This window comes from Macaca nemestrina, chromosome 13, assembly GCF_043159975.1.
Source record: "Macaca nemestrina isolate mMacNem1 chromosome 13, mMacNem.hap1, whole genome shotgun sequence".
Classification (NCBI taxonomy): Eukaryota; Metazoa; Chordata; class Mammalia; order Primates; family Cercopithecidae; genus Macaca; species Macaca nemestrina.
The window spans coordinates 107,990,832-108,014,996 of NC_092137.1; the positions used below are offsets into that span (position 1 = coordinate 107,990,832).

The 24,165-nt window shown below is 49.9% G+C and overlaps 1 protein-coding gene across 1 annotated transcript in view; it reads left to right on the top strand.

Moving 5' to 3' along the window:
• The window catches only part of LOC105472039 (uncharacterized), a 40,156-nt gene that overhangs the window by 7,453 nt on the left and 8,538 nt on the right, over positions 1–24,165 (top strand). Inside the window, exons 9-23 of the mRNA XM_071076114.1 lie at positions 4,494–4,642; positions 5,754–5,870; positions 7,320–7,447; positions 8,057–8,201; positions 9,119–9,251; positions 9,562–9,723; positions 11,084–11,210; positions 11,550–11,761; positions 12,593–12,755; positions 12,980–13,059; positions 15,992–16,152; positions 16,269–16,434; positions 18,491–18,606; positions 19,384–19,484; positions 21,903–22,032. Of these exons, the coding sequence (XP_070932215.1) occupies positions 4,494–4,642; positions 5,754–5,870; positions 7,320–7,447; positions 8,057–8,201; positions 9,119–9,251; positions 9,562–9,723; positions 11,084–11,210; positions 11,550–11,761; positions 12,593–12,755; positions 12,980–13,059; positions 15,992–16,152; positions 16,269–16,434; positions 18,491–18,606; positions 19,384–19,484; positions 21,903–22,032 (2,090 nt within the window). The remainder of the gene's footprint in view (positions 1–4,493; positions 4,643–5,753; positions 5,871–7,319; positions 7,448–8,056; positions 8,202–9,118; positions 9,252–9,561; positions 9,724–11,083; positions 11,211–11,549; positions 11,762–12,592; positions 12,756–12,979; positions 13,060–15,991; positions 16,153–16,268; positions 16,435–18,490; positions 18,607–19,383; positions 19,485–21,902; positions 22,033–24,165) is intronic.

Genomic DNA, 24,165 nt, shown 5'->3' on the forward strand with positions numbered 1-24,165 from the left:
TGTATTAATTTTATCTTCAGTTCCATATAATGTCCTATTAAATGCATTATTGATATTTTAATTTTTGCTATTGAATCTTCTATTTCATTATAGTTCTCTATTCCTTGCTGACCTTTTCCACTTTATCATTTATCAAACATAGTAATGGCAGTTTAAAGTACATGTCCTGTTTGGCAACTTTAATATTTGGATCCCTTGAGAGTGTGTAACTATTGTCTGGGTTTCTTCACATTAGTATTTCTTAATGATTTTTGTTGTTTTGTATGTCTGGTTATTATTATTATTATTTTTTTTTTGAGACGCAGTCTCGCTCTGTCACCCAGGCCGGAGTGCAGTGGCGCGACCTCGGCTCACTGCAAGCTCCGCCTCCCGGGTTCACGCCATTCTCCTGCCTCAGCCTCCCAAGTAGCTGGGACTACAGGCGCTCACCACCACGCCCGGCTAATTTTTTGCATTTTTAGTAGAGACGGGGTTTCACCGATGTCTGGTTATTTTTTATTGAATGCTAGATATTCTGTTGACAACTGTAGAGAAAATTTCCAATTCTGGATGGTGTTACTTTCCTCCAGGGAAGAATTTTTTTTTATTCTAGGAGGCAATTAGAGTAGGAACAAATGACTTCAATTCATCAGGGATTTAGCAAATGTAGTTCTGGCTCCATGTCTTGAGAGAGTCAGTTTCTTTGCAGTCAGGTCTTAGGGTGTAACCCGTCAGTGGTTCCAGTTGAAAGCCTGTGATATTAACTAGAGACTCTCATTCTTGGTGGATTCAATGTTTGTTCCCTTATCCTTATGAGACCTCCTGAAGCCGTGCTCATCTTCTCAGCTGTCTCACTCAGTTCAGCTATAATAAAGTATCATAAACTGGAAGGCTTATAAACAACAAAAATTTACTTTTCACGGTTCTGGAGGCTGGAAGTCTAAGATCAGGATGCCAGCATGCTTGGGTTCTGGTGAGGGCCTGCTTCTAGGTTGCAGACTACTGACTTCTTGCTGTGTCCTCACATGTCAGAGAGCCGGGAGCAAGAGAGCTCTCCGGGCCCCTTTTATAAGAGCACTGATCCCACTCCTGAGGGCTCCACCCCTATGACCTAATCACCTCCCAAAGGCTTCACCTAACATGATCACCTTGGGGTTGAGGATTTCAACATAAGAATTTGAGGGAAGAGAAACATCCAGCCCATAGCACCAGCTTCTCAACTGCACCTTTGAAGTGGCAAATGCCTTTAGGGAAAATGCAACACCAGATCGGAGTGTGGGGCACATCCCTCTGGATTTTCCTTCTCTCCAGATGTTTTTCTTAAGTCTTTACGTCCTCCATTTTTCAAACAGATACTCTCTACATATTTTTCCACCTTTCTAGTTATACATCATAGGAGGATTGGTCTGAAATAAGCTATCCTGCCATTGTCAAAGGTACAAATTTATTTATTTTTATCTTGTAAGCATATGTAGTTTTGTAAACTGCCTCTTTCTCTTTGAGAATGAGGTACAGAGCTTTTTACTTAATTTGTTTTTAAGGTTATCTCACAGACACTAACCTCCCACTATTGTCGGTTCCACAAAGGCACTGTGGAAGATACTAAGATAGGTATAATAGGAAGAAGGAAAATATTCACACCCGTGGTGGCAGAAGTGTTGAGTGCTGCAAGAAGGCAGCCCAAAAAGTCTGAATGGTTTAAAACAGGAAGAAATTGCTTCTTCATGACTGGATCAGGAGAACTTATGGAAGAGGTATATATTTAAACTCATCAACATAAAATAATCAAAAGGGTCAGAATCTAGTTTAAGGAGAGTTTATTCGAGAGCAACATTTAAGGTTAGCTGCTTGGGAAGCCCAGATTCCAAAGAATGGAAGTCAGAGTTCTGCAGTGTAGAAGTTTGGAATTCTTTATATAAAGTTTGGGAAAACTAAACTTCCCTAAACATTTTCCCTTCAACATCTTTCTATTCAAGGCTTAACGTGTAGTTACAGTGATCTAATTAGTCAAGGTGGTGTCTTTCATTCAGGAAGGGTATATTTAACGTTCTACACTGAAGATACAATAGTCATGGGGTCTTGGGTGCCGTCTAGTCTGAGTTAGGTACGGGACAATAAAGGAGGAGTTAATCTATAACAGAGATCAGTGATTGGAAGCAGGGAAGTTCTGGTCTCTGGTCTGTCCTAGTAATTTACAGAACAAGAACAATGAGGAAGTGAGTTCATCTATAATACAAGAAACTGAACTGCAAACACTCTATGTGATTCTGTCTCTGGGGCTTAACTTCCCCTTTGGCATAATAAATTTAGAGGACCCTGAAATTTTATTTTCTTTTACAAGCTGGATCTTGAGGATGAGAGAAACTTTGGTGCATTGAGATGGTGAGGGGAAATATTTTTTAAATGATACTTGTAATACAGATCTGTGGTTAATTCTGCAGCCATGAATGTCAGGCCAAGTTCAGACTTTTGTTTGAAGTGTTCTTTAACAATAGAACACTTTTTCAAAAGAATTCTCCCTTCGAGAATTAACATAAAGCGTGTGAGGCAGGATGGCTCAGATTAAACAAATGGTGGGATCTTGTAACTGCTCCCATTTGGTTTCTCCTTCACCCAGCACATCCCTGCAGCACCTCTGTGGAACCACAGGCCTCCAGAAACCCGATTTGAAACCAATGCCCTGGACAATGAGAAGACATGGCAGATGGCCTGATCACAGAAGTGCATCGGTCTTGCAGGGAGCCTGCAAAAGACAGGGCCTGACCATCCAGAACCAGACTAGGGGAGACAACTCCATGTGTCCCTGTTATGTTACCTCCCTTCCTTCTGTATGGTGGAAATAGTTCTCTCTCTTGTTCGTTAGCAGAACAATGCCAGCTTTCCATCACCTCTGTTAATAAGCCCTGCTGAGGGCTCACTGGACACTGTGCCATGTACACGTGGAATGTGCATATGCGTGGGAATCTGCAACACACTGACAGGGCTGAATTTTAATTGTGTGTCGCCAAGTCTCCCCGAGCAGATTCCAACCTCAGCGGTGGGAAACAGGCCAGAATTGCAGGAACCCCAGTTGGCCACCAGGTCCCAATCACCACGTCAGCCCCAATGCCTCTCCCAGGAGAACAGATCCCCCTGGACCCTTTTTGTCTCCCAACTAAACCTTGTATTTCCCACTGCCCACCTTCCTGTCCTCCCAGCTTTGCCTGTCAAATCCATTCCACCCTTCAGGCCTTGGTCTCTGCAGACCTAACTTCTCCCACATCGGGAGGCAGCAGCCTGTGCAGTGCTGCAGGACTGTCCCACACAGCTTTGTGGGGTCATGGATGGAAAAGAGGCCTCACTTTCGGTGTCCATTGAATCCATAGTTCTCAGCCCAGCACCTAAGGGGCTTTAAAAAGGCAGATGTCCTGACCTCATCTCCTATTTTTATTTAATAGGCCTAAAGGGGACCTGAACACCAGTGTTTCTTTTTTTTTTTTTTATACTTTAAGTTCTAGGGTACATGTGCACAATGTGCAGGTTTGTTACATATATATATACATGTGCCATGTTGGTGTGCTGTACCCATTAACTCGTCATTAACTCATCATTTACATTAGGTATATCTCCTGATGCTATCCTTCCCCCTACCCCCTCCCCACAATAGGACCCAGTGTGTGATGTTCCCCCTTCCTGTGTCCAAGTGATCTCATTGTTCAATTCCCACCTATGAGTGAGAACATGCGGTATTTGGTTTCCTGTTCTTGCGATAGTTTGCTGAGAATGATGGTTTCCAGCTGCATCCATGTCCCTACAAAGGACACAAACTCATCCTTTTTTATGGCTGCATAGTATTCCACGGTGTATATGTGCCACATTTTCTTAATCCAGTCTGTCACTGGTGGACATTTGGGTTGATTCCAAGTCTTTGCTATTGTGAATAGTGCCGCAATAAGCATACGTGTGCATGTGTCTTTATAGCAGCATGACTTACAATCCTTTGGGTATATCCCCAGTAATGGGATGGCTGGGTCAAATGGTATTTCTAGTTCTAGATCCTTGAGGAATCGACACACTGTTTTCCACAATGGTTGAACTAGTTTACATCCCACCAACAGTGTAAAAGTGTTCCTATTTCTCCACATCCTCTCCAGCACCTGTTGTTTCCTGGTTTTTTAATGATTGTCATTTTAACTGGTGTGAGATGGTATCTCATTGTGGTTTTGATTTGCATTTCTCTGATGGCCAGTGATGAGCATTTTTTCATGTGTCTGTTGGCTGTATGAATGTTTTCTTTTGAGAAGTGTCTATTCATCAGTGTTTCTTAAAAGCTTCTCATGAAAAGTCAGGGTTGAGAATGACTGAGAAGATCTCATTCAATCCCTATAAAGGCACCCAGGGTCAGAACTGTGGTAAAGGTCGGTGTCTGATCTCCCTACTGAGACCATACATTCCCTGAGGACAGGGACAGAGCTGGCCACCAGCCAGGCTCACTCCTGGGTACCTGTGAGGCCAAGGGACTTCTCTATTCCCAGGTGCCTCCACCTGCACATGTCGGGGCCTGAACAGGGTCTTCCAGAAGTCGGATGGTTCCTGCATCTGCCAAGCAGGACACGTGTCCTTCAACAACAAGTGTCTGGAAAGTGAAGACGAGAGCAGTGGCCATGAAGACTGCCAGCCCCAGGTGAGTCCCTGCAGCTCCTAGACCAGCAGGCACAAGGGTAGGGGAAGGGGAAGGTCAGGGGGTGCTGATGGGCTGCGCCCAGGTACTTTGACTTGGGTATTTGTTTCCTGTTTGGTCCTCTGAGCCAGGTGCATTACTCTTTTGCAAGTGAGAAGGAGTTAATTCCTTAACATCTAACCACGATGCTGGCATCACAAAGCATCTTAGAGAGTAATTCTAAGATGTGCTCCCACCACTCCACGTGCAGAGCTTGCTACACTCTGAGGAGTCATTTGGGGCCACCCATGGGGACTCTGAGGCTGCAGGTGGGCTTGCTCCTCGTGGGCAGAGTCTCCCCTGGTTGTGGGTGACCTTGCCTTGTGCCCGTGCTTGGGGCAGCTGGCAGGAGGGGCCACGTTCCATGTGGCTGGGAGACCAGCAGAGAAGCACAGAGTCCCGCCCACCCCAGGCATACAGCCCCACAGCAGCATCCACCAGAGCCCCTTCCTTTCATGTCTGGAGGCTCCGGAGTGGATTACTTTTGAAAAGGCAGTGACTTCTTTAGAGGGAGCCACTTTATCCCATCAGCCACTTGGTGCTGAAAGCCCTGTGCTGGCCCACAGCTCAGTCAGCCCCTCCTGGACAGAGCACAGCCCCCTATCCCCCTTATCCCTCCTACCCACCGACTGCAGGCCCCACTTTAGACAGCTCGTGCCTGTTCAGAAGTTTCCCCTTTGAACCCAAGTCTCCAGTTACGGGTCAGTCCCAATCCCACATTTCAACCACAGAGTGAAGACCCCCAGGCCAGCCTGGCCCTCCCAGTCATGTCGGGAGCCTCAGGGACTCTCTGCCCACCCTGCTCATCTGCACCCTGATTAGGCAGCTCTACCTGACGCTGGGGACCCAGCCTCTGGGAAGGGACAAAACTAAGGGGACGTGTCCTGCCGCTTCATCTCTGCCACATGGAGGCCGTCGCCAGCCTCTGACTTTGGCCCCTCCACTTCATCCTGCCCTGGCTGGCCTCCAGCAGCCTCAGGGGCCTTAACTCACCTGGCGCTCACTTTCCAGCAGACTTTCCTGTCTGACCCTGCTCCTGCATGCACAAATGGCTCTGCATCCTGCTGCTTTCCAGCCTAGCAGTTCTCAAAGCGGGGCCTTTGCACCAGCAGCATCAGCATCGCCTGGAAATATGTTGGAAATGCGCATGCTCAAGCCCTATGCCAGGCCCACTGAGTCAGAAATGCCAGGGGTGGGACCCAGCTGTCTGCACTTCCGCAAGCTCTTCAGGCACCTTTGAAACCCACTCAACCTAGCCCCCTACCAAGGCAACTTCAGCTGAGAGCCCCTTAGCTTGGGTGAAGGGCCGGCCCCATGGGTCAGCCTGGGAGTCTGTCCCTCATGCTGACATCCCTGCCTGAGGCCAAAGCCAGGGCCCCCGACAGGCCCTAGGACACAGCTCCCTCCTCCCAGTAGCCAAGAACACCAAGTCCCTGGCATCTGTCTCATCCTCTAGCTTCCCTCCCTCCCTCAGGGCTGAGTTGCTGGGGCAGCTCCTAACGGCTCCTTCCCCTCCAGAGATCAGGACATCCTCGGAGCAGCACCAGCACCCCCTCCTCCTGGCTTCCAGCCCCAAACCTCCCATAGCTCCTCTGAGCCTGACACACGCCAAGCCCTGTGAGCCTGACACACGCCAAGCCCTGTGAGCCTGACACACATCAACTGGCCCACCTCCTCACCCCTGCGGGTCAAACCTGCCCCCTTCACACCTGAAGAGGTTGAGATGCTGACCAGTAATGCGATCATGGACAGAGCGCAGGAGCCACGGCAGGGCTCACCACCGAGGTCAGATAGATCATCAGTCAGAGGCGTGGTTACTTCATCTCTGATTGGAATAGGCAGACTCCCTCATCCTCGAGAGACCAGGACTTCTCCCAGGCAGAGGGCAGCCCAGGCCTGAGGCCTCCCAGCCCACCCCAAAGTGGGTGTGACCAGCCCTGGGGTGCAGAAGAAAATATGCAAACTACCCATATTCATGTTTTCTTCTCATTCATTTTTCATTTATATTTTAGTCTATCTTTTATGTGTAGTAAAATATATGCTATAAATTTTTTACAATAATTTTTTACTCTTGATGGAGCATGATCAGGTTTGGCTACCACTGGCCTAAATACTCAGGCTGTTTCGATGGGGGTGTAGCATCCCTGACTCAACCCCCAGGGAGAGGCTGCAGTTCCCCTGTCCTCCCCTATCCTGGATCCACGCTCTCAGGAGAGAGTCATGGAAATGGCATCACTTGATGCTGTGTCCTCTTGTAGACCGTCTGCACCGGCCCTGATGAGCAGCCTGTTCTCTTGAAACACTGGTCATTCTGACCTCTAAACTGCAGTGTCCTCCCTGCACCTACTTCACAGCCAGTCTCACCACCACCTCCTCCAGGAAGCCATCCCTGACTAGTCCTGAGCTAGAGCCCCAGTCATCTCTCCAAGGCAGCCCATTGTCCTCTGTTACTTTTGTGGGTTCCCTTGACCCTCAAGCCTAACCCTAGACTTAGCATAATGAGTAAATGACCTCCTGAGAAAAGTCTCATTCCCCTGAGGCCCTGCCTTGTGTCTCTGGAATGTTCTGTAATGCTGACAGTGCCACACACCTGGGCCTGCAGAGGTGCCAGGGCCAACACTGTCCTGCGACCCCTCCGCAGGTCGCCGAGCGCTGCGTGCCTGGAGATGTGCGCCTGGCCGCCACCCGGGAGTGTGTGTCCCCGCAGCAGCATGACTGCGCCTCCTTCTGCCACCCGGTGGGTGGGGAGCTCAGCGCTGAACTGGGCATGTAAGTGAGGAAAGAGTATGTAGCGTCTCCTGGCAGGCCCTCACTGTCCCCACAGGACCCGTCCTGAAGGGTGTCAGTGGACCCAGCCCTGATGGGAGCTTGAGCCAAGCGCAAGCTCCTTCCAGAAGCTTCCCTGGGTCAGCATCCCCAGGAGGCCCCGCCAACACCTGCCAGGGCAGAGCCACCCAAGGCTGAAGAGATGCTGGCCCCATGGAACAGTGGGGTCTAGGCCCCTGAGCCAAGTGCAGGAGCTAAGTCCCACCACATGCTAAGCCCAGAGGGGGCCCCCAGTTCTGTCCTTAGCCCCAGTCCTGCTGCTGACTTGTGGACTGAGCAGGGAGCAGTTGCCTTTGGATCAACAGGACTGTTCCAGGCTGAGCAGCTTTCTCCCCACACCTGCCTCAGCAGGACACCAAAGCTGCAGTGTGCAACCCAGACCTCCATTAGAAGTGCAATGGCTGTTGAGGAAGCAGGCAGCCCGCCTTCCTTGGGGAAAGGCTGACAACCCACCCATCCCTCCTGAGGGACCTGCCTTGGCTGCAAGGATTAGGGGCCGGGGCATCCTCTCCGCACCCACCAGAACAGCCCCTCGCCCCTCCTTTCCTGCAGCTGCCAGTGCCGCGAGTTTATCTCAGCGGAGGAGCTCTGTGACGCCCAGTGTCTGGCCCAGGCCCCCCAGCTCTCCTTGGCCTGGGGCCCCAGCAGGGAGCTGATTCTCAGAGTGAAGAGTGAGGCTGGGGACAGCGTCCAGATGGTGAGCCTGGCTCAGGGAGGCTGGGTGGGAGGCCACCCCTCCACTCTGGGGTGGGGATCGGGAGACATGGAGCCACCCAGGCACCACGTCAAGGAAACCAGGTGGCAGAGGGAAAAGGCCACATGGTGACTGGTCTTCCCCACCCAGCCCTGCCATCTGCATGGCTTTCCAATCTGCAAGCTGAAGGCAAGGGCAGGAAGGAGGTAGCAGGTGGTATTTTGTACATTAATGTCAATCATTCTGTTTAAAGGCCAAATGAGACCCAAGAAAGCATCAGCTTCACTTTACAGATGTGTGAAGTGAGGCCTGGATACAAGGCATCATCTGCCATGCCCAGTAAATGGTGTGTGCTCTGCTGGAGCCAGCCTGGGTTTCTTGTTCTCAACAGGAACTCTGACCACAGGGCAGGGCCACGTGTTGGCCTTCGAGGTGGTGGCTACCGCCATCTTCAGGGCCTTGATGCCTCCTTGGGGTAGAGGGTGCAGGGGGCCAGGGCCTGGGCCAGGCCAGGCCAGTACATGCAGAAGGCGGGTCAGGCTGGCCCTGCATGGATTGCATCTGCCATGAGGTTCTGGGTGGTGCACTGTCTGCTGCCACTGGAGGGCCATGGAGGATCGTCTGGCTTGGGACTGGGCAGCAGATTGGGGGTGATAGGGAGATTTCTCCAAGTCGGTCTCTAAGTAGGATGTTTGTAGGTAGAGGGAAAAGGGCACGCAGTGACCCAGTAGAGGGTTCGGATTGAGTTCCGGTGCGTTCTGAAGATAAGGAGGGGAACAGGGCCCAGGAGGCCACACTGGAGAGGCTGCGAGTGGCTGTCACTGCGTCCCAAGGAACACCAGGGCCCAACCTGGGTCTTTGTCTGTCCATCTCTGCCACCCTTCCTCCTGGGCCTGGGATCTCATGCTGCATTTTCTCAGGAAGTATCAAGCACTCTGGGCCCAGACCAGTTCTTCCAAGGGAGCGCCAGGGTCTGTCTGGTCCAGTTTGGCCCCCACGGCATCTTCGGCTTCATCATCCTCAGAGCAGATGTGCTCAGCTCCTTTCTTTTCGGTAAGTGGAGGAGAGGGCACCAAACCCGGGCCTTCCTGGAGAGCGTGGCGGATGTGGGGCATGGCTGCATTCTCCCAGCAAAGGCAAAGCATGGAGGCTGCAGGGCCCACCTGCAGCCCCTCAGAAACCTCTCAGCTGTGTCCTAGGTGCTCCAGAGGGGAGAATCTGGCAGACGACACAGATGGTTACAAAGGAGAGACCTTTGCATGGAGAGGGCCCAGTAGGGAAGGGACGCGGGTGGGGCTGATGGGTGAGCACGGGCCTTCCCCCAAGCCCAGGTCTTCAACAGGCCTTTCCCCAACTCTCCCAGGACCACCTGAAGCCAGCCCCCAGCTGCAAAGGCATTATCGGACCTCAGGCCCAAAGCAGCCCGGCCCCCAGGTCCCTGGCATCAATCCTCGTGTTCCAAACCCCGTGGTCTGCCTGGGGCTAGGGGACGTGATCCTCTTCCAGCTTCATATTCTTCCCCACAGTGAGTGCCGCCCACTGAGCTCAACCGGCCTCCCTCCGGGTTGGGCCCTCTGATCCCTCCCCTGGCCTTCTGGGTGGCCTTGCCTAAGAACAGGCCTTGTCAGTGCAGGAATCCCAGACCTGCGCTGTCCCCAGTTATTCACTTCACCGTGGGCTGCATTTCCACGTGTGTAGAATCAGGGAGTTGGGACAGGTGTTCCTGCTCCGACATTCTGCGGCAGTGGCACCTCTTTACTTCAGGGCGGTGGGGACTCACCCAGGCCAAGCATACCACTGCCTGGGGCCCCAGGCCTCCCAGAGCTTCCCAAAGCCCGGCGACCCTTGCAGGGGCAAGCACCAGCCGTGCCATACAGTCATCCTGCAGGGCTGGACCCCAAAACACCACAGACCGCTCTGCTTTTGGGTGCCTCAGTTGATAAGGAACGTCTTCCTCATGATGAGCTGAAGCCTGTATTCTCGCTGTGGCCCCACCCCTGGGAACCTGCAGAGCAGGCCTGATCCCTTCTCCCTGAGAGAACGGGGCACTCACGTCTCTCCCAGCTGTGACTGCATCCTCTCCACACATGGCATCCTCGTTCCATCCACTGAACGCTGGTCCTGGAGCCCTCAGCAACCCCAGCTCCCTCCCATTCTCCTCGACCAACACTGGCAACCTGCAGCAAAGAGGGAAATGAACCCCGGGAAATGAGCTCTTCAGGGTGCCTGTGCGCTCCGTAACCCTCTGGGACCCGGGCAGCCCCATCCCCCTCTAAGCTTTGGCATTGGCATCTGTGAAGTGAACCCAGTCACCTCCCCTTTCTCCACATGTGCAGCCCCGTGTTGGTCAGGAGCTGGGGGCTCAGGAAGAAGGATTGACAGCCGTGCTCAGCTAAAGGCTCCTTGTGTGGAGGAACTGCCAGGCCGGGCCCCCCGGGTTTCAGTCAGAGGCACTGCCACCCCCTTCACTCAGCCACTCCACAGCACACATTTTAGTGCCTGCTGCATGCCCGCATCATGCTGCCTGCTGCGGGTGCAGAGAGGAGCTGCCCCGCTTGGGAGAGGGCCAGGGCATCGACCGTGCTCACCACGAAAGGCGTGGCACCTGGGGGCTCTGCTGAGAGCATGCTCTCTGTGTGCCAGTGGCCTCTGTAGGCAGAGGGAGGAGGGCTTGCCCTGGCACCCAGATCATTAAATGCACCATCACAGGTGTGACAGGGTGAATCGTGGCATCTCATGGGAAGCATACCTCAGTTCCCCTCAGGGAATTGGGATGTATCCATCTTCTGAGGATGGATACTGGGTCTGTCCCTGGACCTGGGTTGCTCAGGACGGGGGCTGGGACGGGCTCTGGAACCCAGCCCAGCCCTGCATTCATCCCCCAGACCGCTCGGCCAGCCACTACCCTGTGTACCAGAAGCAGCATCTGTTCAACAGCAACCCCCACTGGGACTCCGGGGCCTTCCGCAGACTCAGCCACCTGGTGCGAGAGACGCACCTCAACTTCTCAAGGTAACACAGCTGAGCTCCCTGGAGTTTGGGAGGTGGGAGGGGAAGGGGTGAGGTTCCTCTGTGTGGCTCACAGCCTCTCCCTGGACTGGCCAATGGGAGAACACAGGAGACTGCAGACCATGCAGGTGGCCAGGCCAGAGCCCAGGGGCAGGAGAGGCCTCCTGTTCACGGGGCAGAGGGGAGCTTGGCAGGTGGGACCTCCTGGTGCCCAGCAGGGGTTATAGCAGCTTCCCTGGACCACATTGTTCCGTATGCAGGGAGACATTTAGACCTGGCTTGCTGTGAGCGGCCCGTTCCAGGTGAACTTTCACATTCTGACTCCTGATCTCTGCTCCTCAGGTTTGCCCACCAGTTCCTAGATCCAGGCACATACACGTTTCAAGACAATGGGCAGCCAGAGAGTCTGGCCGTGGTGCTGGTGAAGGAGGAGGGGGTGGCCTGTGGTCCTGGCCTGTCCCCTGTGCAGCCCTCATCCCCATATCAGCTGGGCAGGCAAGGCGTCCTCAGGCACAGGCTGCCAAACCTGCGCCCAGACTGGGCAGTGATCACAGGTACTGATTGACAGGACATAGCAGCCAGGACTGGAGCATACAGGGAGGAGTGCCGTGCCACAGGGCCCTGAGTGTGTGTCAGCCTTGTCTGAGGCCTTGGGCGCCTAGTATGTGTCAGCCCTCTCTGAGGCTCTGGGTGTAGCCTCCAAACTCCAGATATGCCCACAGTGACAGTGGCATGGTGCAGCTTGTCCTTGACCTAGGACTTCATTTGCAAGCAAAATTTTTTCCCATTTGGGGCCTCCTTTCTTGCCTCTGCTTCCCCACTTCTCATACTCCATTGGTCCTGAAAGCTGCCCCAGTGGACAGCGTCCTTGAGTGGAGTCAGGATCACACAGACACCCTAGACGAGCCCCCAGTGTGGGTTTCCCATCTTCCTTCCTTCTTTTCTCCAGAGGTCAGCAACCTGTACTGAGCTCTTTAGGCTGGGGCCTGCCCAATGGGCGAGAGGACACATCCCTCTGACAGCTAAGACTCAGAGCCCTGGGTGCAGGGCAGCAACTCTTTCTCTGTTACACACACACACACACACACTTACATGCATGCACGCACACATACACTCAGAGCACAGGCCTCATGCGGGACTGTCCCAGGAGGGTCCTCACAGGGAAGGGCACAGGGTAGTGGGGAGGGCCTCCCAGCGGGAGACTAATGGCATAAAGCCCAGAGGCAGGAAGGGAGCTGTGACAAGTTCAATTGCAAGGGCAGCAGGGCGGAGGCCAGGGCCACTGAGGTAAATGCAAAACAGCAGTTCTCACGATCCCAGGCAGCCTGGAGGGGCTCTGAGTGGCCACCATGTAGTCCCATTCCCCTCTCCCGCCCACCTCCCAGGGGTGCTGCTGGCTGCTGGCTTGGCGACTGTGCTGTTGACGGGCCTGGGCCTCCTGCTGAGTCCTTCGCTGCCCCATGCCTGCCCCATGCAGGCTTGGAAGCCTCGGTGGAGAAGCCTGGGACAGCCTCAGGTGCCTGCTGAGTATGTGATCCTTAGGGACAGGTGAGTCCCCCCTTCCCCCCACACACCAGGCCCAGCCCTGGCCCAGCCCGGGGACTGCTGTGGCGGGTCTGGCCACTCCCCAGGAGCCTGGGCACTGGCCAAGCTCCCCCTGACCCTGTGGACTTGGGACAGATGCTCTTTAGAGTTAACCTGTGATGTGGGCTCCACGTGGGGTTCAGCAGTGCCGCTTGTCTCTAGGCACTGAGGCTGGCTCTTCCTTTTAGCCTCCCGTTCTATGAAGACCTTGGCCCTCGGGGATCTGGGGAAGGAGCTGACTCTGAGAAGGCCATGAGCCGGGGTACAGGTACCATGCTGGTGTGCAGTCAACCCCTCTTCAGCAATACTTGTTATTTTCCTTTTACTAGATAGTAAGTATGCTACTAGGTGCATATATATACAATGACATCTTTTTGTAGTTTTGATTTGCATTCTTCCCTAATGATGAGTCATATTGAGCATCTTTTTATGTGCTTATTGGCCCTTTGTATATCTTCTTTTGAGAAATGTCTATTGGAGTTCTTTGTCCAGTTTTGAATTAAGTTGTTTGGTTTTTGTGGTTGTTGTTGTTGAGTTTTAAGAGTTCTCTATGTACCACATACATGATTTGACAATATTTTCTGTGATTCTGTGGGTTGCCTTTTTACTCTGTTTATAGCGGTTTTTGATGCACGAAATGTTTTTTAAGTCATGAAATTCAGTTTGCAAATTTTTTCTTTTATTGCCTGTGTCTTTGGTATTGAATTCAAAAATTAGTTGCCAAATTCAATATTGTGATGTTTTTGTTCAGTGTTTTCTTCTAAGAATGTTATTGTTTTAGGTCATACATTTAGGTCTTTGATCCATGTTAGCTAATCTTTGTGTATAGTGTTAGGAAGGAGTCCAACTTCATTCTTTTGTATGTGGATATTTAGTTCCCTCAACACGATTTATTGAAAAGACTGTCCTTTTCCCTCCTGAAGGGTCTTGGGTTCCTTGTCAAAGGTGATTTGACTGTATCTGGAAGGGGTTATTTCTGGCCTCGCAATCCTTTTACTAGTTACAGGTCTATTTAGATTTTCTATGTCTTCATGATTTAGTCATGGTGGGTTTTGTGTTTCTAGGAACTTGTCCATTTCGTCTAGGTTGTCTTAATTTATTGGCATACAGTTGTTCACAGTACTCTTATCATCCTTTTTTGTTTTTGTAGACTTGTCCTCATTTTCATTTCTGATTTTAGTAATTTGAGTCTCCTTCTTTTTTTCTTAGTTCATCTAGCTAAAGATATGTCAATTTTGTTCATCTCTCCCAAGAAACAACTTTTGATTCTATTTTTTTCTATTCTTTTTGTGTTTATCTCTGCTCTCATCTTTGTTATTTTCTTCCTTCTGCTAGATTTAAGTTTGTTCCTCTTTTTCTAGTTGCTTAAGTTGTAAAGTTAGGTTGTTCATAGAGATATTTTTTGTTTTACGATACAAATATTTATAGGTACACATTATACCCCTTGGTGCTCCTTGGGTTTTGGTAGGTGGTGCTTTTTTATGTTCATTCATCTCTAATTATTTTCTAATGTCCCCTGTGATTGCTTCTTTGATCCGTTGGTTGTTTTAAAATGTACTGTTTAATTTCCAAAAGTTTTTGGATTTTAAAGTTTTTCTTCAATTACTAATTTCTAGCTTCATCTCACTGTCGTTAAAGAAGATACTTTTTTATGATACCCATCTTTTTAAATCTATCAAGACTTAATTTTGTGGCCTAACATATACTCTATCCTGGAAAACATCCCATAAGCACTGTAGAAAAATATGCTTGCTGTTTTTGTTGGGTAACGTTTTCTGTATGTCTGTTAGATCTAGTTGGTTTATTGTGTGTTTAAGTCCCCTATTTCCTTAGTTATATTCTGTCTGGTTGTTCTATTATTAAGAAGTGGGTATATATACACCATGGAATACCATGCAGCCATTAAAAATAATGAGTTAACGTCCTTTGCAGGGACATGGATGAAGCTGGAAGCCATCATTCTCAGCAAACTAACACAAGAACAGAAAACCAAACACCGCATGTTTTCACTCAAAAGTGGGAGTTAAACAATGAGAACACATGGACACAGGGAGGGGAACATCACACACCAGGGCCTGTTAGGGGGTGGGGAGCAAGGAAAGGAAGAGCATTAGGACAAATACCTAATGCCTGTGAGGCGTAAAACCTAGACGATGAGTTGATAGGTGAAGCAAACCACCATAGCACATGCATACCTGTGTAACAAGCCTACACATTCTGGACATGTATCCCAGAAATTAAAGTAAAAATAAATAAATAAATAAATACATACATACATACATACATACATACATACATAGATATTGCAGTCTCCAACCATTATTGTAGAACTATTTCTCCCTTCAATTCTGACGGTTTTTACTTTGCATATTTTAGTGGTCTGTCATTCAGTGTGTCATGCATATCATTGCTATATCTTCTTGCTGCATTGAACCTTTCATTAGTATTAATACATAGTGTACTTCTTTGTCTCTTGTAAACTTTTTTTGTTTAAAGTTTATTTTGTGTGATACTAATATAACTATCCCTGCTCTCTTTTGGTTACTTTTTTCATGGAATATCTTTGTCTGTTCACTTTCAGTCTAGTTGTGTCTTTGAATGTAAAATGAGACTTTGTAGACAGCAAATCTACAAAGTTGATCATGTGTTTTTATGATCATGTGTTGGATCATGTGTTTTTGTCCATTCTGCCAATCTCTGTTTTTTTATTGGAGACTTCAGTGTATTTACATTTAAGGTAGTTATGATAAGGAGGGACTTACTTTTGTCATTTTGCTATGTGTGAGAACGGGTGGACAGTGAGGGGAACTCAGGTGGAGGGGAAATCAGGGGAAGGCAGTCAAACAAAGCCCAGGAGAACCCAGCAAACATCCTCCCCAGCAAGGATGAAGATGGGGAGACTCACTTTCAGCAAAGTGTGAGGCAGTGCTGCCGCCCAGCTCTGGTGTCACACCCATCCTGCCACCTCCTACACCTGGAGACCTCCTTCCTCCTCTGCCTCCATCAAGCCTCCTCCCACCTTCACCCCGCAGTGCTGACTCCCTCCCCAGAGCTGGCCCCTCCTGCAGATGGGCCTCCCCCCTCCTCCACCTGCCCATTCTGCCTTCAAAGCCCTGAAGGAAACAGGAAAGCTGCTGAGCCCACCACTTGGCCCAAGGTCTCCTCATCCTGAAGTCTCAGTCCAAGGCCTCTTCCTGTAGGAAAGCCGCTCCTGTCCCAGACCCTGGAGCACTTCAGCATCCGCACACTGTACGATAAGCTCGAGGACCAGAACCTTCATGTTGCGTCCCAGCTGAGCAAGCACAGGAGTGATGCCCTGGCCTTCTACAGGGCCACTGCGCAGCAGCTCCAGGGACTCCAGGTCAGCCCCCATCCCCAGACTGCCACCCGGGGAGCAGCCACCCACCCCTTCTGGATACTGCTGAGCCAAGAAGGATGCCCTCAGCTAAGAGGGTGACCCAGCCCTGGATTTTCCAGGACTTTCTGCAGGGCCTCAGCAGGACTGAGCAGCAAGCTCTAGGCAGGGGTGGAGACCCTGAAACAGATCCCAAAGCCACTGCCAGAGAAGACACTGGGCAGAGCCAGGAACCATGGGACAGCCACACTGCAGCTTCTCAAAGGCAGTGCCAGCAGCCTCCTCCAGGTGAGGGCAGGGGCCTGGGTGGGCAGGGCGGCAGGTGAAAACTCCTAGCATGAACTAGGAAGTGATTTGCACACCTGGGGAGTGAATTGCCCAGTGATCAAGATAATAGGGGGCACAGCAACGTCGTATTGCCAGCATTGAGAGTGGGTGGAGACGCTCCCGCTGGGGGACGATCACATACGGCCGTCTGGAGGAGGTTGGAAGGGAGTGGCCTCACCCCTCCTGCAGAGAATAGGGGATTCTGGGACTCCCTACTGTGTCCCTCCACAGCCCCTGAGGAGCTGGTTTATACACACAGGACAGACATTGCCTCATTGAACCCATTTAGTTGTCACAGGAAACCTGTGACTGAAATTATCACCATCTCCATTTCATAGTTGAGGAACTGAAGCTTATAGAAGCTGACAGAACCAACCACAATCCTGTCAGAAGCCCAGTCTCAGCTACACCCCCTCCTCTCCAGCCGGAAGGGAATAAAGGGGCTTACAGACCAAGGTCTGCGGCTGCTCTGCCCAGTCACTGAGGCTCTGGTTCCAAGAGCCGCAGGCCTGCCACGGAGCTCCTGGCCCTTCCGGGGAGACAGCTGGGTAGGCCAGGCCAGGGTCCCACCCCACTTGTCCTTCATGAAGGTCGTGCTCCAGAAAGGGGTGGGTCCCTCGAAAATGTGTCACTTTTTTGTGACCGTATCCTTGGATAAGGGGCCCTCCAAGTCCCTGTGGGCCCAGTTGGTGGGGAGTCGAGGAGCAGGGCAGACAGATGCCGGAAACCCTGCTGTCCTCACCCCACACCGCAGAGCACGGGTTGAGCCTTTCTTGATCTTTGCTCCAGGCCAGTTCCCTTCTCAAACTTCTCGTTAGTACACTGGTGAGCTAGGACACCCAGTGACTGTGAGAAGGAAGGGACCAAGAAAACCACCTTCTTCTGAACCCTGTCTGAGACTAAGCTAAAAACTCTGTCCCAGGCTGGTCACGGTGGCTCACACCTGTAATCCCAACACTTTGGGAGGCCAAGGCTGGCGGATCACCTGAGGTCAGGTGTTAGAGATCAGCCCGGCCAACATGGTGAAACCCCATCTCTACTAAAAATACAAAAATTAGCCAGGTGTGATAATGCATGCCTGTAATCCCAGCTACTCGAGAGGCTGAGGTGGGAGGATCCCTTGAACCCAGGAGGCGGAGGCAGAGGTTGCAGTGAGCCAAGATCGTGCCACTGCACACCAGCCTGGGTGACAGAGCAAGACCCTGTCTCAAAAACAAAGAAAAAAGAAAGAAAAAACAAACAAACAAACAAACAAACCTCTATGTCCCGAAGATTCCCCTTTGCTTGCTGAGTGGAAGCTGGTTACAAGGCTGCATGAAGCCTTGCATTCCTCCGAAGCTATCACTAACTGCAAAGCAGGTTAAGTTTTTTTCTTGGAAAGGGACTTTTTTTTTTTTAAGAGGGATGGGATGAAACTCTTATCAAATTAATAAGAATGAAGCAATTAATCAACACTTTGGTGAAATGATCCTATAACTCAGAAAAACTACTCTGAGTGGCTATTTCAAAAATCTCACTGTGGGGCCCCAGAAGACGGTGCCTGGCGTGGCTGCCATCAGGTGTGGGTGACTGAGGGTGCCTGGGGTGCAAGAAAGTATGGCCAACAGGAGGAAGGGTCAGAATAGGTGGAAGGGACAGAGGAGATGTGTAAATGAAAGATGGGTGGGTCTGTAAACATTTTAGAGTTAAAAAAAGAAAAGTAAGAAACAGGATAAGACATAGGAAGGGAAGAAAGGTGTATGAAAACCAAAGCATTCATATGCAAAGCACCACCATGTGTCTCACAGGGTTCTATCCACATGTGTTTAGCACAGGATGGTGAGTGTCCCAGTGCCAGAGGGAGATGGAAATGGGCTCTGGAAATAGAGGGAAAAGTAGAAGGTGAGAGGCACACACACAACCACACACAAGGCTTTGAAAGCAGGGGAGTGACGTGAACGTCGGGTTGGGGAGATCTGTGGCCGGGTGAGATGAACATATTGAAGTTGTTCTGTTCTCCTGTGTCCTCCTTCCCCAGGCCGCAGTCCCAGTGCCACTGCCCTGGGCTTTCAGCTGGAGCTTGACCAAACCATCGCAGCCCTGGCATCGGCACTTTCTCAGGCACAGGGACGGTCAGCCAGAGCCAGCAGAAAGGTGAAAGGCTGCCAGGGGGCACCTGAACCCACTTGTGTATGCAGAACCACTGCCCAGTCCCCTGACCCCGTGGAGACTCGTTGGCACACACACATGCACATCTGCAACCACACATGCACACAGACACACACATGTACAAATCACACACAGGTACATTCAGGTGTGCACATCCACACTCACACGCACATGCATGCACACATACGCATACACCGCACACCCCTCACTCATGCACTGGGGCCTCATACCCCTGCGGGGCTGGGGCTCTGCACTCTGATCAGAAACCCAGGGCACTTTGCCTGTACTGGAAGATCAACCCCAGTTTCTGCTCTTCATCTCCTCCAAGATGTGTGTCCGAGATTATCTCCCCAGTCCACTGCTTGGTCTTCTAACCCACCATACAGAGCTCAGGTGGCAGAGGGATCTTGCCCTCAGAGCAGCATTTGGAATGGAAGGCAGGCACGGCGGGCCTCTGTTCAGGAACCCCTGCCTGAGCCTGTCAGTGCCCCACAGTGAACAAAGCAGAATAACACCAAGGTGGCATGTATCTCCAAGGGGCCAAGACCACAGCCCACAGCAGGTCTTAACTCCCGCCAGGCAGTTGCCTGTGTCCCCGGGAGCAGCCGGTGGTCAGGAACTAGGTCACAGGAATCCCAAGCTCAGTTCAGGGCATGTGCCTTCGTTGCTTTAGCAATGCTGCCCTCATCTGTCCGTCGCTGTTCTTCTCCGGGCCCAAAACCTAGAGGGGAAATTACAGGCCTGGCTCTCTGTTCTTCCAAGGCCTCCGGTCAGCTTGGTGAACAGCCTCCCTCCAGCTGCCAGCGGGATGTGCTCCTGATGGCCCAGCCTGCACCCTCCGATGAGGAGCACCAAAGCACAAGGTGGGGGCAGGAACCAGACAAGCTGCTGTAGCAGCAGATGTGTCCCTAGGGGCGACCTTAGCTCCCTGGCAGTGACAGTCTTATACCCAAAACCTGATTTAACACCTTAATCCATTCAAATCCAGCTACAAGATTCCAGGGGTCCCTGCTTCCATAGTCCCCCATTGTCATGCCCACCTGGTTAGCCACAGGGTCCAGTGACTTGAGTAACTCTTTGGAACACATGTCATTTAGAGAAATTATTCCCACCCATGGGAACAAGGCCACATTCAGGCTGGTGGACCCCAGACGTCACACCCCATCCCCCACCTCCTTCTCGTTTTCTTCAACTATATGCCATCTCTTCTGGGGTGTAACCAAGGGATTTCTTTGTTCTTCCTCTAAGTTTTCCCAGAGGCTAAGATGGATTTGTTTGCTTATGTTGATGAGTTCTATGAATGTTTAGAGGCATGGTCTCTTTTTCCTTCATCCCCTTTTAATGACAGTAAGTGGTAACAATCATTGACGGCTTGCGTTTATTAAAAACAAGGTATTAAGATAAGCACTTTATCTGCTATCTAATTCAGTCCTCACAACAACTTGACATAAGTACTATCACTAGCTTCATTTAAAGATGAAGAAACTGAGGGTGAAGTTGCTGAGATTTCAGCTTAGAGGGTCAGACTCTCACAGCCCAGCGTGTATTGCTCGCCTGCTCAGGCCTCCCCTCCAACCCTCCACTAAAGCCATGGTCAGTCCTCCTTCCCAGAAACACTCCTGCTATTAGTTTTTTTGTTTTGTTTTGTTTTTTTTAAGAGGCTCAGAAAGTGTACACAAGTAACTAAAGTGTCCTGTAGGCAGGGAGAGAGGAGTCTGGATTCTCCTAGAGCCTCGGGCCTGGGGACCCTGGAGGTAAGAAGAGTTAAGAATCTGGGTCTCCAGATTCTAGAATGCACTCTGCCCTGAATGTTGTGGATCCTGAGCAAACACTTTCTCCAGCCAATTCCATGAGCTACCATCTGAGGATAATGTCATTCAACAAACAGTGATGGCCATCTGATGTGGGGCATTGTGCAGGGTTTGAAGATGAGTGAGTCGGGTGGAATAGGCCTGAGGGTGCCAACAATGATAAGAAAAGGCGAGAAATGCTGAATCCAAGTGACCAGGTTCCAGAGATTTAAAGTTCGTAAGGATCAGCAAAGGGTTTGTGAAGCGGGGATCATTTGAGATGGGCTTTACAATAAGGGTGGGTTCCTAACTGGAGAGGTACAGAAGGATGTTTCTTGACAAAGACACTAGGAGAGAAAGCCCAGGTGTGGCTCATGGACTAAGCAGTTCCAGAGGTTCTAAGGCTCCCTGGGATGGCCCAGCCCTCTCAATTCAAGGCATGGAAACAGATCAGAATTGAGTTGCCTAAGGGGACTCTGAAGAGTATAGCAATGCACGGAACAGGGTTCCAGCATGAAACAGCTGGCACATTCTAGACTGAAAACTTGGGAGCGTAATAAGGGACTGTGTACAAAAGTATGGCAGGTATGTGTGACCACACTGGGCAGTGTCTCCCCTCCCAGACCTCAAAGCAGTGCAGTGTGGGGAGGCCCTGACACCATGGTCTTTGGCCCTATCAAGGACACAGCTAGCCTGAGGTGGGGAAAGAAAATTGACCCTTCTCTTCAACCCATTTTAGGCTTTCCATCTGAGACCCTGTAAATGAGACTAACAAAAGATAGGCCAACAAAAGATAAACAAACAGAAGTTCCTAACACGTGCATCTGGCATACCCACAGGGACACCCGAGGATGAGTAACTCAAGGGGATGGTTAGAACTTGGGCTTATTTAGCATCTTTAAAAGAGAATAATACATTTTCAGAGAAGCACAAAACAAAGGAAAATGGCATTGAGTTTCTAGGGTGGTAAGCTGAGGGAAGGTAAATATGTGAGGAAATGGATGGCAGATAAGGACCAGTTTTAGCAGTTTGTTATGTAGATTCCTCTGCGTGTACCTGCCTCCAGTGACTGATTGCCTCTGTCCTTCCAGGTAGAGAGAGGAGGGGAGGATACCTTTACAAATTTGTGTCTTACTTTTAGGCAAATGGAGGGCCAAGAGCTTTTCTTGTATCTGCTTCTTCTCAAATGCCTTCAGCTCAGAAGAGTCTGTATGCCAGCATAGCATGCTTTGGGGTGATAACATATGTTCTGCTGCCCTTCACTGAGAAGGCTGCTCTGTACACAGAGGTGGAGCAGGCTATAGGGGAACATCAGCGATTCTGAGAGTTTATCAGTTTCTCCATCACATTAATATCACAGCCTTTTCTAATGTCAGACACTCACGAAGGAGTTGAAAGTGGCCAGTGTTCTTTTTGGATTCTGGCTGAGGTGGGATGTGCTTCTGGACAGCAGGGGCCCGAAAGGGAACCTTTCCTTCCTCTTACTCTCAGACCCCAGCAGAACCCTGGACCCCCAGACCTCCCCCAGGGTGATGCTAAAGGAAGAGATGCCGAGAGCCCAGGACCTGGGGAGTGGATCTTTGAGGCTGGACACAGGCATGGAGCCACTCCTGAGCTGCAGGTAGGTGCATGGCTCTGGGACAAGGCCCTCTTCACCTCAGGAGCTCTTGAGGTAGCCTCATTCCCTGGACATGCTGCCCCCTCCATCAACCTTAATAATGAGTATAATTAAGTATAAAGTTTGAGTACAAAGATTGAGGATGACCTCTCAGGAAACACAGCCTCCAAACAAATGGGGTCAGCATTTCAAAGTGGAAAAGTAAAGGTTTACTTACATAGGCACTGACAGAGAGATTTTAGCAGGATTACATTTCCATTCAGGGACAGTGCATACATTACAGAGATTTGCTTAGTTCCGGATGGCTACATTCTGAGGAAGATCACTTTATTACTCTGTGAGGAGGGGTAATGATCTGAAGGGGATCTTATCTCTGGTGCCACTTGGTCTTCCAAATTATTTACAGCAAAAAAAAAAAAAAAAAAAGGTAGAAGCTGCAACTACCATGTGACTCAGGCCATATAGCCACACTCCTCTCAAGGCTCAGAATCATTTAAAGTTCCAACAGCTTTAAGTTTGAACGAGTTAGTTTCACATTTCCCCCTTTTTATCAAGATCTGTCAAAGAAAGTATTGTAAATGATCTCAAACTGTTTGGGCTCCATTTATGTTCAGGAACGTAGTTCTGTGTTGTGAGGAAGGCTCATTCCTCAGGTCCCACGGCTGGGGAACTGATCAAGCTATAAGGCAAATGGAGTATAGGCTGAATTTAAAGCAATATGAACCAGGTGATTTTGCACCTGAGTCAAACTACACAGCCACATCTTTAATTAATGCAATTATCTGAGTGACCATTATTTTAATCACTACACTTACGCATCAACTCCATTGTGAACAAATGCCACGGCAGCAATGAGGGAAAAAAACAAACAAACAAAAAAACAGGACAAAACACAACAAATGATTATAATTCCTGTAATAAATAACAGCTCTGCCATCAAGTTTGCCAGGATCCAATCCAGCTGTTTAGCCAATCATTTAGAGAAGGTGTTGATTCTGAAAGATTAAGTATTTGGGTTTTCATATCAGCCATTAATTTAGTGTTGTTATCTGATCATTTGGAATATAGACACGCATTCAGTTTTTAGGGTAGTGCAGGTTTCCCCATGGGCTGCCATGAGTGTGTCTAATACAGCCTGCCTCATAAGAACAACTTTCTTGTTTAATAATGAGACACCCACACAGCTATCCTTAAGGATCTTCTTTGTGTAATTGGTTAGGGCCTCTGCATGCTAAATTGCATTCTCAATACCCTGTTGTGGCAGAAAGATGGAAGCTAAATAGTCACATCAATGGAAGACAGAATAAATCCAATGAAATGATAAATGAGGAAGATCTGAGGGCTTTGAAAGGTTATGAATTATGTGACTTGGTGCCTAGCCGTTACCCAAAGAACACAGTCTAAGTCCTGGCCATGGAATTGGTGCTGCATAACCAAGACATTCCACTGGAGCTAGCCCATAACCGTCCAGTCACTGTGCCCATTCAGTGGCATGTCTGCCAGTACTTGTAATGGTGTGGATACACTCTCCCGTGGGTATCCCTCCATATCTCTAGTGCAATTGAACCAAGTTTCAGAATCTCCCCAGTTTTAAAAATTACACATTTTTCACTTAAGTCACAAAGATTTACTTCCTCTTTTCAAAGAGAAACTTTTTCTCTGTGATCAAAATTTTAAATGAGAGAAAAGATTGAAAAACTCTAAGGAATAATTCCAAGCAAAACCTTAACTTCAGAGAAAAGTGAAAATTACAAATCTGTGATAAACAGAATCTCTAGAATAACAAATAAAACTCCTACCTTGCAGTAGAGCTTTAATTTCAAACCCATCAAGTTAGGAACATGTGGTACCTGAATAAAGTCTGAATCTCAACCAAGCCAAGAGACTTGAACCTGAGAGGGGCAGTACCAGAGATCCCCTGTGACTCTGGTGAGGCCGGATGAATGAAAGTCATTAATGCCGGTACCAGGGCTGTAGCTGTCAGAAAAGTGACGTGGATCCCTGGAGGTCTGCTTTTAGTTCCTTGGTAGGCACCAAAATGTCCATTTTAAATAATGAGAGTCAGAAAATATGATTACGCAGAGTTTATTGAATCGCAAAGCTTGAAGATAGCCACCTAGGACTATCTTCTAGACT